The 16,787-nt window shown below is 43.4% G+C and overlaps 1 protein-coding gene across 1 annotated transcript in view; it reads right to left on the bottom strand.

Annotated features, from left to right (window-relative positions):
• Nucleotides 1–8,644, bottom strand: part of LOC146338632 (homeobox protein CDX-4-like) — a 29,578-nt gene extending 20,934 nt beyond the window's left edge. The window contains exons 1-2 of the mRNA XM_084813363.1: nucleotides 8,574–8,644; nucleotides 2,961–4,014 (exon numbers count right to left, since the gene is read on the bottom strand). Of these exons, the coding sequence (XP_084669489.1) occupies nucleotides 2,961–3,420 (460 nt within the window). The 5' untranslated portion in view covers nucleotides 3,421–4,014; nucleotides 8,574–8,644. The remainder of the gene's footprint in view (nucleotides 1–2,960; nucleotides 4,015–8,573) is intronic.
• Nucleotides 8,645–16,787: the final 8,143 nt, after the last annotated feature.

Below are 16,787 nucleotides of genomic sequence, written 5' to 3'. Positions count from 1 at the left end.
AAATTTGGCCGTCTGCTATGCTAAGTACCAAATCTTTTGCAGCCATAGATGCTTGACAGCACATCTCCAAAATTACAAGATATTTGTGACAACATGTTGCATCAAATTGTTTTTGCCATATTTGAAAGCTCTAACTTTAAATCGTAGCTGTCCTATAAATCTTACGTTGTGTCCACATTTACAATGTTATATGCCGTTCTGGCCACTCCATCTCTGGAAGGTATTGTAGAGTGGGAGAAGGTGCAGAGATGGGCAATAGAACTCTTCCCTACAAGGAAAACGTATGGGGCTTGGGCTTTTTTTAGTTTACAAAGAGAAAAGAAAAAAGACATCTAAAGAGTTAGGACTTGACAGAGGTCTATAAAATGGTGTGAAGATAAACGTTTTTCTTGGTTGGTAGTGATACTAGGACTTGGGGGAGTTCATTTAGTGCAACTGATTGGCAATTAGGTTCAGGACAGTCAAAATCAAGCACTACCTCTTAACACATTCCTAACATTTGGAAATCATTACTGGAAGAGGCGGTGAAGGCCTCTCAGTTTGGATGGCTTTTAAAAAAGGAATACTTTTATGGAGGATAGGTCTACCAATAGATCTTCACCACCACAAGCCAAATGGAGCCTCCACAATTAGAGGAAGTGGACCTCTGATTGCAAACAGTACGGCATGGCTATTTTCATCAGGCACTGCTTGTGAACATTCCAAGGCATCTCGCTAGCCATGACTGAAGACAGAATATTGGACTAGACAGATCCTTGGTCTGGTCTGGCAGGCAAGGCAGTTCTTCTATTCTTCTTGACTGCCAAAGGATTTCAGAGAGCTCTGTTTAAGCTCACTTGGAATTGTCTGCAAACCTAAAGCACTACAATTAGGCCCTTGGTTTTGCAGTATGAGTTAGGAAGTGTTATACAGAACTTTGTCTATATACCTACGCTCTCCAACATCTCTAGCTAACACACTCTCCAATGTTTCACAGATGAACAAAAGGTATTACAAATACAATTCATAGCTAAAGGCTCTTCTCTGACTGTTGTATGCTGAATTCATTTATGGTATAGAAGCCGTCCTACGCAAAGGAAAAGGTGTGGTTGTTCCTTTGGTTAAGTACACTGGGTAAAACTAATTGTTCTATTATATGGGCAGGCTGTGCACTAAGGTGCTTCAAAGTAAACCCCACTGTGTCCAGTGTGGCTCACTCCCTGCTAAGTGTGTTTAGGACTGCCATCCAAGTGTAATGTATAAGTCTCAGAGATTTAACTTCTAGAAGAGAGCATGCTGAAACCTAAGAATGACAACTAACATCATTTTGAAAAGACATCTTTTCAAATCACCCCAACATAGGGTCTGTGATTCAAAAGGAATAGGTATCAGAAAATGGAGATTCTCCCTGATAAATAGGAATGACTAGAGTATATGATATAGAAAATTATATCCCTAATATATATAAGGCTTCCTTTGGTAACTGATAATAATTTGGACCATGGATTGACCCCTTAATATCTGTGAACTTTAGCATTCTATAAGGTTTGATGATAAGACATGGTATCAGTGTTTAGCTCTTGGATGTTCAATGCACTAATTAGACTTTTCTGAACAGAAATTAATTAGCAAGGAGGGATATGTTTACACTATTATTTTGATAGCCACAGAATTAGATGAAAGCTAAAAGCACTCAAGATCTTATAGGACTTTCCCCTCCTCTCTCAATAGCACCATTCTTAAAAATGATTTCATGCAGAGGTGTGCCTGACTCGTTTAAAATCCTAACATCATTTATTCCCTTATGGATTACCAACCAAACCAGCTAAAAGTTCCACCATCTCATAAGAACTTCAGTCAAACCATAGAGATTTTTGTGGCTGCTCCAAATCCAAGAGAACGTAAGCCTCTTTTTTCATGCAGCTCTTTGCAATCAGAGTTATCTAATCATTTCATTCTTTGACTATAGTACCTATATCATGACTGAATATTTAGTACTCTCAGTATCCCCACTACCACCACCATCAGACTTCTAATCTATCTGTCACCAAACAACATATTTTCCTAGTCTGAGATATATAAGTTTCATACACTTTTTTTTTTTTTACCAGCTTGCTATTAAAATCCCAGAGTGTGGCCTATGAAGAGATCAAACTGGTTCATGTAACTGGTTGTGTGCGTTAGGTTCCGGCATTCTCTGAGGGCGTCTAGCATTTTAAAGTGAAGGAGGTCCTTTCATCCAGTGTTTCCATTTGAAGTGTTAATGTGAGCAGCCCTATAACTGAACCTATATCAGGGTCTGGGTCTACAGACCTCTCTCTCAATTCTCATGCATGCTTCTGAGGTTATGAAGTTTTCTTTGAATACAACATTTCTCCTTAAATACCATTTTGGTTCTTTTGTCATATAAACTAGTAGACAATGTGAAAGGTTTACTTTTAAATCAGAAATATATTAAAATGCAATGGGTTGGATCCAGATTTACTCATGCTTAAGAGTAAACCCATTAATGGACTTAAGTACCAATAATTTCAGTGGCTCTACTCTAAGTATGAGTAAGTCTGGATCCAACCCAATATTAGCAAATAGCATGTTTAAGGCTGCAATCCTATGTAAACTTACTTAGGGAAAAGCCCCATTGAACTCAGTGGCCCATACTTTCAGTAAACACAGAGACAGTTCTGCTGAAGATAAATTGCAGGATTTTCTCATTTATCAGCTAAGACCCCCCCCCCCCCGAAACTCTTGTTTCTGAATATAAAATGTGATACTTGGGTATTTGTTCCTATATTGATGTCAGAAGGACAATAAATCAAAGTCATTGTTCAAAAGCTCAGTCAGTGGATGAGTGAGAGATAGTGAAAGAACCTTTTTCATCTTGGGAAAGAGTATTCCATTGTCTTGTAGAGTGGGTGGGTAGGAAATGGTACATAATAATGTTAGAGATTTCTTTAGTTTAAATTTAGTCCTTGCCAACATACCTGTTGAGGTGGATTGAACTGTTTTCCTCATCCATTCATAAGAGCTGTGTCTTTGACTGTGTGGAGAGATTTGCTCTGCATTAATTGTATCTACAGGAGGTAAAGCCGCCGGTCCAGCGGGATTCAGGGAATTGTAATCAGCAGAACTGTAGGAAACCTGCCCAGGAGATGATCCGTTCATTTGCGTGGGTGTCACTGTGCTGGAGGGTCCTGGGCCATAAGCATTCCAATCCTCCCTTTGCAGGCCATAGTGCGCTCCCCAAGCCCCTGAAGGTTGTCCACGGCTGTCCATACTTTGCATATGATGGTATCCCATGTAATCTGTGTAGGGTGTTGAAGAGGTAAAGTTTTGTGCTGGCAGGTTGTTGCTGCTGCTGCTGTTGCTGCTGCTGCTGTTGTTGCACCTTACGGATCCTGGATACATGCTGGCTTCTTTTTCCAAAAGATAACTCACATACATGATGCTTATCCCCTGGCTTTGTCTTGCCAAGGCATCCTGCTCCACTCGTTTGATCTCACACCCCCTCCTCTTTCTCTCACTCTCTCTTTTCTAGCCCCAACTGGCTCTATAAATGACTCATGCTAGTCCTGAGGTCTCTTTACTACACATGATTAACAATAGTATTACCAGGTGCTGGGGGTAACAGTTTACTAAGGTTCTGCCTGATGTCACAGATAACTGGCTGCTCCCAAACAACATTTGCATTCAAATGAAGGACTGGCCATCCCAGGGACCCCACCTTGCTGCCAGTTTGGGTGTTTCCTTTCTCACAGACTCTTCTTACGTCCTGGCCCAGCCCTTTCCCCAAGCCCCCTGATGGACTGGACATGGATCCCAGACATTAATTTAAATAAATAAATAACACCAGTGAAACATTATTCATCTGATGATGACGGTGGCGACGAAATGTTATTGCCTCTGTTGGAGTGGACTATAATCCACAAAAGTTTGTAGCATATAATACATTTGTTAAGTCTTTAAGGTGCCTCAAGGCTCTTCGTTGTTCTTGCCACAACACAGGCTAAAACGGCGAATCCTCTGGAAATGATTTGTCTGTCGCAACCAAAAGAACAAAGTGTTTTGTAGCAACTTCAAGATAAAACAATTTTATTGTGGCATAAACTCTTGTCGATTATAGAGCCCAACTCATCAGAGGCATCAGACAAAGTGAGTTTTCATCTGTGATAGTTTATCTCACAATGAAATGGTTATTCTCTAAGGTGCCCAACAGTGACTTTTCATTGTTTTATCTCTGAAAATGATTGTTGCATTCTAGAAAAGCTGCCATACTGGGGACTTGAATAACGCTGTTCTCTTCAGTAAGCTCATGTTTTGCCAAAGTATTCAGATGCATTTGGTTAAAATAGTGTGCCTTTTCTGCTAAGGTGGAAGAGCTTTTAATATTTAAAATATTTTCTTCCTGAATATTAAAGTCTGCATGATTTGATCTTGGGAACCATAGCTCTCACAATTTATTTATTTATTTATTTGTTTGTTTTTTTGTTTGTAATATTTATATACTACTAAATATAATAAAATCCCTAAGCGGTCCCTAGCACAGTGAAGGTCTTTTATATAAAGAGCTGGACTGAAGTCAATGCTTACTTTTATCTGTGTGAGCAATCCCAGTTGCTTAATCTCGGGGCACTGTGTGTGTGTATGTGATTTTCAGCAAGATAGACACCCTCAGATATATTACATATTAAACTGGAACACTCCCTCCCCCAGCAACAATACAGGAATATGTTTTACTTTATTTTTAGTATTTTTATACTGCCTTTCTGCAAAAACCACCAAGGGGGTTACAACATATCAAAAAGAGCAATTTCTTGTTTAATACCTTATTTTTTATTATACTTACGTTTATATATTAAAACATTTGTACCCTGCCTTTCTATCACGTAAAGGGCCAATGTACCTCCCCTAGTGGAGAGCTCTGACACTGGAGACTGACAATTCCAGAGCCCTGCCGGAGCAAGCACAAGCGTGGCAGGACGAAAGAGAGGGAGGAGCTGCATTTCCACTTCCCCCTCTGACTCCAGGGCCAGTTTTTGTTTTATTTTGCGAATTCCCTCCCTCCCAGTGAAACCAGTGGGAGCAAATTGATCTACACCAGCTCCAGGGCTGGCATAGATCAGTAGCTGGGTGATTCTATTTATTTATATATTTATTTACAGCATTTCTACTCTGCTCTTCAGCCAAAAAGGCTCCCAGAGCAGCTTTCAAAGATTAATAATAAGACAGTCCCTGCCCCCAGGTTTACAATCTAAAAGACACAACACAAAAGGAAAAGGGATTGGGTGGGAGGAGGAAAAAAGCAATTCAGGCACCAGTTCTTAGTTTCACAATTCTTATAGGTGTTCTTTCTGGCAGGGAAGAGTGAAACAAGCTCCCTGTAGCTGCTCCTTCTCTGGCTGATGCATGGGGCCAGGTTGGGCTTTCCCTTGCTGTGATGTTTATCCTGGGAGGCAGGGAGTCTTAGGGGCCCCCTGGCCTGCCACCAGCATGTGCTCCTTGCCCCCATTCTGACATTAGAGTTCTGATGTCAGAAAAGAACCACTGCAGATGTTTCCATGGTGGCTGGGGGTGGAGATGTGATGAATGTTATAGTCCCTGGGACGCCCTCACATGGACCATACGATGGCAGCCTAAAAAAACAGAGGTGCTAAAGGTAAAACCCAAACCCAACAATATCATGAAAACAGCACAAGAGTAGGCGCAGTAAGTTGTCACCATTCCACATGCTTGCTGAAAACAACACAGTTTTCACAGTCCACTAAAAGTCTCCGAGGGGAGGGAACACTAGAGCCTGGGAGTAATTTCCCATATGCTCACTGGAGGGGGAGAATATGGAGGAGGGCAAATGATGACCTGAAGGACATAGCAGTATCCCCGCAGTCCTAGGGGCAGAGCCTAATTCGAATGTCTGCAGGCTCCTCCCACATTTCATCTGAAGACTTGGACCATGCACACTTGTGGTTTTAATTGTTGTGAACCTCCCAGAAAGCTTCAGCTATTGGGCAGTAGAAATGTAATAAATAAATGACTCCAACCTTTTATTTCTCCTCCCCCCTCTCTCCCCCCCCTTTTGTAACTTCTTGCCTGATGAAGCGATCTGGAGATCTTGAACGGTGGCACATTTTTGTGACCTTGATTTGGCCTGAAGGTATTAACCTAATATGGATTTTATAATTTTTTATGGTTAATAAGACTACCTGTACTTTTTATTTTTGATGTTATCAACATAGCAGAAACAATAAGGAAGGAGAGAAGAAATTAGATAGATAGATAGATAGATAGATAGATAGATAGATAGATAGATAGATAGATGTCTTGACACTATTTCTTGGTGAGCAAGCAAAACTAGGGATGTACAAAAGTCACTTACCTTTTCGCAGGTGTGATTTGCGGTGGGGGGAGGCGCTCTGCGCCTCCCCCCGAATTCCTAACCTGGGCAGCTCCACTCTGCAGCAACTCCGCGGAGCCACCGGCCAGGTGCATTTGCAGGCGTGTGGAGCCTGCAGACGCAAATGGCGGTGGCTACGGCGGCCGCCATTTGCGTTCATGTTTTTGGCTGTGATAGGCTACGTAAATATTTACATAGCTTATCACGGCAAAAAAACAGGAACGCAAATGGTGGCGGGTACAGCAGCCGCCATTTGCGTTCCCTTTTTTGCCGTGATAGGCTACGTAAATATTTACGTAGCCTATCACGGCCTCCACAGGGACGCAATTGGCGTCCCTGCATTAGCCATGATAGGCTATGTAAATACTGCTTACTTCAGTATTACGTAGTAATACTTACGTAGCCTATCACGGCAAAAATGACACCAGATAAGTGCTCCGTTTCGCGTGCCTCTCGCGGGGTGGTGGGGCGGGGGGCTTCATTCCGCCATGGATTTCGGGGGGGCGAATGCATTGGCATTTGGCCTCACTGAGATTTGTGGCAGAATTCAATGACATCCCTAAGCAAAACACAGTAAGGAGAGTTGTGAAAAAACACAGGCCCTTAACGATGTGATACTTAATTGCACCTTTATGAATGAGCTGACACATTAGAAGGAAATCTCTGTTAAACAGGTGCAAAGTGTAGTGAACCGTTGACCAGATTTTTTTTTCTTTAAGCACCTGCACTTTCACACCTATTCCCACAATCAAAGGAAGTTAGATATTTGTCTTCTGAAGTAAGTAGGATCTCTTGGCGGTGTAACCATGATGAGGAAACAAGATTATTTCTAACTAGGATCCCAGCACAGGCATGCTAACAATTTCATCAAGATGCATTTGGAATGATTGTCAAGTTGATTCACAGGGCTGCTACATGGGCTTCTGTGGAGTTACTTCATTGATTCTACACTCCTGCAGGCAGAATCTGTGTGTTGATGATGTATATAATAAAGCAGTTGCCTAAGGTGGAACTATGTGTTATAAGAAACGCCCTCTTCAAGCATTCAGCCTGAACAGGGTGCACAGACACAAGGAAGAGGTATGAAGCCAGGCACGCTGGCCCTGCCCCGTGTCCCTGCATGCTCCTGCGCCACTTCCTCAGTCTCTGACTTCCCCACGTTGAACAGGTTTGCTTGAACATGAGTAGAACTCTCCACACAATTGGGGACCCTGATAAAGCTGGGTCTCACGAAGAGGCCTACTCATTCCTCTCGAGATCCCTCTGCTCAACAGGGGAAGTTTGGAGACTGAGGGCGCGGAACCCAGTACTCACAGGAATGTAGGATCAGGACCTGTGCATGCAGCTCTGTGACCTGGCTGAAAGGGCACCCATGCTCTTACAGATGTTCAATATTATGTTGACCGTGTTCCTGACAATACCAGCAGCAGCCACTGCTGTGGAGTGGGGTGGGAAAATGCACTGAGCACTCATCAGGACACTTAATTTTTTCTACACATTAAGGAGGGGGTGGGGGAGATTTGACATGGCCTGCGCATGTTTTCTGTAATGTGCAGTTTCACCTCTGTTATAGCAACCAGAGGTGCTTCTAGACAAGGCTTTATTGTGCAGCCACCACAGTTAATTTACTGTCATTTCACGGGGGCAGAGTGTGCATGTTCAGATGAGTTCAGTATCCATTTGTAATGAGCCTATCTTTTCCCAGTGCTGCATCTGTCTTTTTTCTTACAGCAGAAAATCCATTAAGGAGGGAAGGAGCAGAATAGTAATTTCATTGCACACGTGGACAGGAAAATGTGCCATTGAGGTAGGGTGGGAGGAGTTGCCCCGGAGGAATGTGGATGATGCATTGGAAATGTCCCTGCTTGTTTGTAGATCACTGTGTATTTCCTGCTGTGTAGCCATTTCTGTCCTGCAACTCAACACTTTTTCTGAAAGAGTTTTGCCTTTTGCTTTTAATCTTTGTTACTCACTTGCTTCTTCTTAACACCCACCCACCCACCCAAAAGTGTAGGCATGCATTTGGTGTGATCTGCTTCTCGCTCAGCTATCTGGCATTAGCAGCCACTTAATATATTGCTTTCTTTACTACTTTCACCTCCAACCCCAGCACTGAAATTACCCATTTAACTTTTCAGTTTGCTTTAAAGAAAAAAGTATGTTAGCGCAATTCTAATGAAACAGAATTGTGCCTTTTGTGACTCACGAGATCCTGTAGCTCCTCTGCTTCTTGTAGAAGAAAATACTCCTTGAGAAGGAAAAACACACAAGAGTCTCCCTGCAGCAGCAGGAAGCCCCCCACATACTTGTTTTAGAACAAGGGGGGGGGAGTCATTTCCTCACCCACACAGCTGTGTCCCTCCCATCTGGCTAGTGTGGACAGAACATAGCAGGATATATGCACCAAGAAAGAACAAACGTGTGGAAAGTCTGTTGCAATTCTGATTGTAGTTTACATCAGAAACGCAGTGATTTGGTAGCTACCAGTCAAAAGGCATTGTGCAGCTATTTCGGCTATCCCTTTTTAGCATATTTTTTGTTGCTAGAAAAAAAGATGGAAGAAGCAGTAGAATTTATTTATTTCATTTCTATGCTGCCCAGTAGCCAAAGGCTTTCTGGGCAGTTTACAACAATTTGTAAGATAATAATACAACAGAAATACAGCATAAAATACAGCATAAAAACTTAAATATACATAATTTAAAACAATTTAGGGCACAATCCTATTGAGATAGTCGGTAGCCTCCGAAATTAGAGGCTACCAACTATTCAATGCAGGGCAGAGAGAGGATGGAGGAGATCCTCTCCTCCACACTTTGCACGCCCTGCATTTGTGGCTAGACACGCATTTTCGCTGCAGCTTCAGGGAGGGAAGGGGCCCGGAGACCCAATAGGAAGCTGTCTAAGTTTCCTCCCCTCCCCACCATTGGGAATGCCCCGTTTTCGCCCTCTCTGTGCTCCATTTATGTGTCGGCTATGAGGGGGAGGGTGCAGGGAGTGTGGTTTCTGGGAACTGAGATTAGACGACCACTGTTCCCAGAAACCAAAAAATCCTATGGCCATCTGTACAGTGTCTAGTGGCCATAGGATTGCTATCTTATGTTTCTCCCAGCTAAAAACAGTTTCAATAACATACTAGACCTGTTTAGGCAACTGACATAAATGCGCCGTTTTTTTAATGGAAAAAACTTTATTATTATAAAAAGTAGAAGGAAGGACAGTAACTTTATATTTGTACTTGATTTTTAGCCAAAGTGCTGGAAAGAAAACAAAAAAGGCTTAAATACTATAAAAAACCAACAAAAAGGGAAAACCCCACAGGAATGTCCAGAAAAGCCAAGGGGTAGAAAAAAGGATGTTTAATGCAATAAAAGAACTCAGATCCTTCTTCAGGGTACTCTAAAAAGACTATTTACTTACTTACAATATTTATATACCGCTCCACATCAAAGGATTTTGGAGCATGAACAACAAAGATAAAAATAAAACACCATATTAAAACATTTTAAAAGAAACAAATTTTGAACTTGATAAACTGCGGCTAGTCACTCAAGGAAAGCCTCTGGAAATAACGATGTCTTCAGCAGGCACCAAAAGCAACACAACATTGGCGCCTGCCTGACCTCCAGAGGCAGGGAGTTCCACAGGAAGAGGGCCACCACATTGAAGGCTCTTTTCCTGGTGGACTCCAGCTAGGCCATGGTCCATGTGGAACCACCAGGGACATGTCCTCTGATGACCTCAGTGATTGGGCAGGTTGGTAAAGAAGAAGGCGCTCTCTCAGGTATCCTGGTCCCAAGAAGTTTAGGGCTTTACACACTAGTACTAATGCGTTAAACCTGGCCCGGTAGCAAATAGGCAGTCAGTGCAGTTCCCTCGGCAAAGGAGTTACATGCTAAAAAGGGGCAGCTCCTGACAACAGCCGAGCTGCTGCTTCTGCGGTAGCTCCAGCTTCTGGACCAGCCTTAAGGGCAGCCCCACATAGAGTGTGTGAAGGATTGCTGGTATTCACCCCAACAACCCTGCAAAGCAGACCAGGCCAAACTTGGCCTCAGTTTTCCCCAAATTACCCCAGTAGCTCCCTCCCAGGCCAACAGGCACTGTATTAGCACTGAAGTTATTCAGGACACACCACACCAAATGGAAGTTGGGTAAAAGTTTATTAAGGGAATGGAACAAAGAGGAAGGAACAGGGAGAGTTGGTAGGTTGTACAGGAAATTACAAGCAAGGTACAAGACTCTAAACAAAACCAGTTTCCTTCTCAAACTGGGGAGAGGTAACGAGTGGGGTATCACAGGGCTCAGTCCTGGGCCCAGTGCTCTTCAACATTTGTATTAATGACTTGGAGGAGGAGGTGCAGGGAATGCTGATCAAATTTGCAGATGACACAAAATTGGGCGGGATAGCTAATTCTTTGGAAGACAGAAAAAAAATTCAAAGTGATCTTGATAGGTTGGAGCACTGGGCAGAAAACAACAGAATGACATTTAATAGGGATAAATGCCAAGTTCTGTACCTAGGAGAAAGAAACCAAATGCACAGTTACAAGATGGGGGATACGTTGCTCAACAACACTACAAGTGAGAAGGATCTCAGAATTGTTGTCGATCACAAGCTGAATATGAGCCAAGAATGGGATGTGGCTGCAAAAAAGGCTAATGCTCTTTTGGGCTGCATTAATAGAAGCATAGCTTCCAAATCCCGGGAAGTACTAGTTCCCCTCTACTCAGCACTGGTTAGGCCTCAACTGGAGTACTGTGTCCAGTTCTGGGCACCACACTTTAAGAAGGATGCAGACGAACTGGAGAGGGTTCAGAGGAGGGCAACCAAGATGATCAGGGGACTGGAAACAAAGCCCTATGAAGAGAGACTGAAAGAACTGGGCATGTTTAGCCTTGAGAAGAGAAGACTGAGGGGAGATAGGATAGCGCTCTTCAAGTACTTGCAAGGTTGTCACAGAGAGGAAGGCCAGGATCTCTTCTTGATCATCCCAGAGTGCAGGACACGGAATCATGGGCTCAAGTGACAGGAAGCCAGATTCCGGCTGAACATCAGGAAAAACTTCCTGACTGTCAGAGTAATACGACAATGGAACCAATTCCCTAGGGAGGTGGCGGGCTCTCCCACACTGGAGGTGTTCAAGGCGAGGCTGGACAGCCATCTGTCAGGGATGCTCTGACTTGGATTCCTGCATTGAGCAGGGGGTTGGACTCAATGGCCTTGTAGGTCCCTTCCAACCCTACTATTCTATGATTCTATGAAATGCCAAACACCAAGGCACACACTCCCAAGAGCAAAACAATAAAGCTAGTTAGTGTATCCTATACATACCAAAGTATGGGCCTCCCAGGATAGCCATCGACTAGCAGCACACCCTAGTACCATCAGGACCAAGAAGAGACACCCGCCCCTTCTCTAGCCCTCCTTTTATTGCCCAGCCCTAGCAACCCAAGGCAATTTCTAGGCACCTAGGGATGTACGAAAGTGACTTACCTTTTGCGGATTATGTTGATGGTGGGGGGGGAGGTGTTCCATCCCTCCCCCTGGAATCCTCGAACGGCCAGCTGTGCTCCGCGGCAGCTCCACGGAGCAGCCAGCCAGGCCAGGCCCGGCCAGGCCAGAGCCGTCCGCAGCTGGATTTCCAGCCACGGAGGGCTCTGGGTAAAACAAACAAACAAACAAAACCAACCACGTACACAAATGGCGGCTGCTACAGCCGCCGCCATTTGCGTTCCTTCTTTTTGGCTGTCTTAATCTACGTAAATATTTACATAGACTATGACGGTGAAAATCAAGGGGAATGCAAATAGCATAGCAGGCGCTATTTGCGTCCCTTTTTCCTTCACTGTTTTAGCCTACGAAAATCTTTACATAGGCTAAAACAGCAAATCAAAAGGGGACGCAAATAGCACCCGCTACGCTATTTGCATTCCCCTTGATTTTCACCGTCATAGTCTACGTAAATATTTACGTAGATTAAGACGGTAAAAAGGAACGCAAATGGCGGCGGCCATAGCCGCCATTTGCGTACGCTTTTTTTTTTAAACCCACCCCCAACCATGATAGGCTGCGTAAAGATTTACATAGTCTATCATGTCTTTTTTTCTTTTTTTTTAAACCTAGCCATAAGCTACGTAAATCTTTACGTAGCCTATCACGTCTTTTTTTTTTTTCTTCACAAGCCTGGAAATGGCGGCGGCGGCAGCCGGTCGGAAGACTGCCCGCTGCCGCCGCCACCGAAGCTGCCGCCGGAGCCGCTGCCGCCCGGAAGATCCGCCTCAGGTAAGTCTCGTCCCAGGGGGGATCTGGGGGGGCGGGGGGGCAGGCCGTTCTGCCACAGATTTCGGGGGGCACTGGCATTCGGCCTCACCGAGATCCATGGCGGAATTCTCTGACATCCCTACATTTTCCCAATTAGCAGGGCAAATCATGACCCTGAGCTGCAGGCTGAGAACCAGCTAAAAACAATCAACCTCTAGGTGGCTGCTGCATATGTGACTACCCCAGCGGTCCTTATGGCTCCTACTCTATTAACCCATTCTTGACAGAGTATATAGCAATAATCCAGTCTTGAGGTTACTAATGCCTGTACCAGAGTAGTGCTTAACCCTTCCTCCCCTTTTTTCACAGTAATATCTAGGAAATGAATATTGTGATAGTCACATGGGTCATCTCAAATCTGATGTCCTCTGTTCTGATGTTTACCCATTTGTTGAACTCGTCCAACCCATCCATATTTCCTTGCCAAATCAAAAATATTTCATCTTTGTATCTACACCAGAAGTTGATACACTCATAGAATGGATTATCAAAAGAATATATATATATATATATATATGTATGTATGTATGTATGTATGTGTATATGTATATGTATATGTGTGTGTGTGTGTGTGTGTGTGTGTGTCTTCTAATTGTCCCATAGGTAGACATGCCAATTCTGGTGCCATTGAGCAGTCCATGGACGCTCCATGTGTTTGCCAATAAAACTGGGTATGAAATAAAAAGTATTTTTTAGACAAAACCAATTCAGTAAGAGCTACAATATAGTGTGTAGGTGTGTATCTCCCCCCCCCCTCTAGAATCTAACACCTTCTCTATACATAGTAATGCATCTTCTTGTGGTATATTTGTATAGAAAGAGTTGACATCTAGAGTTACCATTATATCATCCAAATTAATATTGTCCAACTCCATAAGTTTCTCCATCAAGTCTCTACAGTCTCTTACATATGACTTCAGTTGCTCCACAAAAGGAGAGTGAAGGTTTGAGGCCTACAGAGGCAAAGAGAAAAAGGGTCAGGCTAGAGACCTGGAGTTTTCTGTTGAGAGGGGGGTCACCCTGAGAGCAGTAGTTTCATTTGTCCAGTTGGGTGTAATTTTGTTTCTTCACTTAAGTTTCATTTCTTCAGTTTTCAGTTTTGACAGAGGAGGGATATAAAGAGAGGGAGAGAGCCAGTAAGAGTCAGAAAGACCAGGCTGCCACCAGAGCAAGAGCCTAAAGTAAGAGCCTAAAGTAAGAGCAGAGTCAGAAGACCAGAGCAGGAAGGAGCAGCCTAGAGGATGCTAAGGACAGCTAGGGTAAAGGAACGTGTGTTTTGCAACTTTTCTTTCAAAGCCTTTTGTATCACTCAGCTCTATTGTGTAAATACCTTCAGTTGTGATTGTTTGCTTTAAATTTACCAGTAAATTGTTACCAGTAAATTACCAGTAAACTGTTGTGGTTGATCCCCAAGTGTCTAGAGTGTCGATCCCCCCACATCTACAGCCTAAACCCTACATTCCTGGGAAGGGGAAGTTTAAAGAAGAAAGGTGAGACCCTTAAGGAGGCAAGAGATCCTTAAGGAGTTGCTCAGGAGATCCAGCTCATAAGTGGAACCTTGACAGGTAGCTAAAAAGTATCTAACATACTTTGATAAGGGTTCCAGGACTGAATTACTGCCTGAAACTATGGGTCTCCCAGAAGGTGGATAAATCCCCTTATGAATTTTCCTCAATATATAAAATAGGGGCGTCCTGGGCTCCATGTTTTGCAAATATTCACATTCTTTCTGAGTTAGGTATCCCAGACTTATCTATTCCTCTAAGAGATACCTAATCTCTCTGTATTTTTTGAATTAGATCTTTGTTACACAGTTTGTAATACTTTCTGTCACTAAGTTGCTTATAAACCTCATTTTCATGATCAGTCTTATCAATGCTACTGCTCCACCTTTTGTCAGCTGGTTTGATAATTATAGTATTATCCCTGGCCAGATTGTCTAATGCCTGTCTTCCCAATTTATCTAGAGTATGTCACAACACAGAGAAAGGCATTTGTAGACAAGCCTGTTCTCCAAGATTTAAATTAAAGGAGATGGGAGACCAGAAAACCCATTTCACACACAGGCAAACTGAGGCAACAGCCAATTAAGAGTCAATAACTTTAAGTGTGAGAGTTTGGGTTACATAATCACAGGTTTGTTTGTTTTTAAAGTGTGGCCCAGCAAACATTTAATAGGAGGAATTTAGCCAGGAATATGTGTTGACTTTCGCCACCCAAAGGAAAGGATTCTTAAAGTCACATGTTCACAATGTGACTCAGATGCATTATATAGCAAAACAAAACGGATTCCAGGCCCAAATCTACAAACAGTTCAGCCCACCAACCACTCTCCCAACACACAAATTTATCCAGAGAAACAACACAGATAAAGCATTTTTTAGCAGAGCTGGGCTTCTCCATCACTGAAATCAAAGGGGGCGGGGGAGCAGAGGGGAAAAAACATGCATACATATGCTTACATGGGAGTAAGTCCCATTGAAGTTAGTGAGATTTACTTCTGAGTAGACCTACACAGCATTGCTGATATATCCCATTGTTTAAAAGCACTTGGCACACACAAGCTAAAAATGCCAATGTGTATTCTGTCACAATAATAATGATGATGATGTCATCTTAAGTTGCAGCATCATAAATTGAAAAGGGTTTATATTAAGGATAGAATGCACTGTATTCAAACACAAACAAACATACATCCACGCAAGAATTTATCAGTTTGCAAAACCTCCCCCCACATACACACACACACCAAGCCCAAATAAATTTTTATACAACATGGCAGCAGAGACTTAAATGCATTCCCCCAACCCGTATTTATTCAGTCACAACCGCATGGAAAGATCGTTAAATGAATTTACTGGGCTCTGATGGGAATGCATTTTTAAAAACAAATTATTTGCGCTGAGAGAAATGGCCCACCACTGCAGGAGAAGGATCCTCTACCCACTCAGAAATGAACAAGAGAGATCAGCAACCCCCACCAGCAAGAAACATAAAAAACAGCAGTAAGATCATACCAGAATGGGGATGATACTGATATTCTTGAAACTGTCTGACCCCCCCCCCCCATCCCCAAGCCTTCAGGAGTCAGGACACACCATCACCACCACGCACTCACACAGCGCCTGCTCAGATGAGGCTGGCCAGGCAGACAAGGGTTAATTGAGCCCGCCCGCCCACATATCATTATGTATTATTAAATTTATTTATTAAATTTCTTAATCGCCCATTTGGCCGGTCACCCGGCCACTCTGGGCGATGTACAACAGTACAATTTAAAACAGTAAAATTACACATTAAACATTATCTCTTTCCTTGCCTAGAAGGGCCCCTTACGCACCGCCCTTCTGACCTGCTCAGTTTTTCAGAGGGAGCAGGGCTGCATTTGATTGGCTGGCCAGCAGAGCACCTTCGAAGTCAGCATGCAGTTTTTCATTTTTTGTAAGCCTGGTTCATTGCTGGTTCATTGCCTATGTAGGGCTGGTTCATTGCCTATGCTGTTGCTGAAATAGGAGCTGTGCCTGATCCCCAAGCAAGCACAGGTGGAGAGAATCACTGGGGAGACTAACTATCGACTTATATCATTAGTTAATGTAGATATTAAAGTATTAACAGCAATCTTGGCCGATAGATTGCAACAAGTTATGGCCACATTGGTTAGACTAGACCACGTGGGATTTATTAAAAATTGACAAGGTGCTGATAGTTTTATTTATTTATCGCATTTATATCCCGCCTTTTTTCCTCTTGCAAGGAACCCAAGGCAGCTTACATGATCCCCCTTCTCTCCATTTTATCCTCACAACAACCCTGTGAGGTAGGTGGGGCTGAGAGTCTGTGACTGGCCCAAAGTCACCCAGTGAGCTTCCATGGCTGAGCGGGGATTAGAACCGGGATCTCCCGGCTCCCGGCCCACCACTCTCACCACTACACCACACTGGCTCTGAGATAATCTTAGATTAGTCATTGCTCTAGTCACTTTAGGGCCCAATCCTATGTATGTGTAGACAGAGAAAAGGCCTACAACCCCCAGCATTCCCCAGCCAACTCCAATGCTGGGAGTTGTAGGCCTTTTCTCTGTCTAAACATGCATAGGAT

This window comes from Heloderma suspectum, chromosome 9 (assembly GCF_057233095.1).
Source record: "Heloderma suspectum isolate Gila_16-S chromosome 9, 16-S_ref, whole genome shotgun sequence".
Classification (NCBI taxonomy): domain Eukaryota; kingdom Metazoa; phylum Chordata; class Lepidosauria; order Squamata; family Helodermatidae; genus Heloderma; species Heloderma suspectum.
This window is presented reverse-complemented; position numbering and strand designations above follow the sequence as displayed.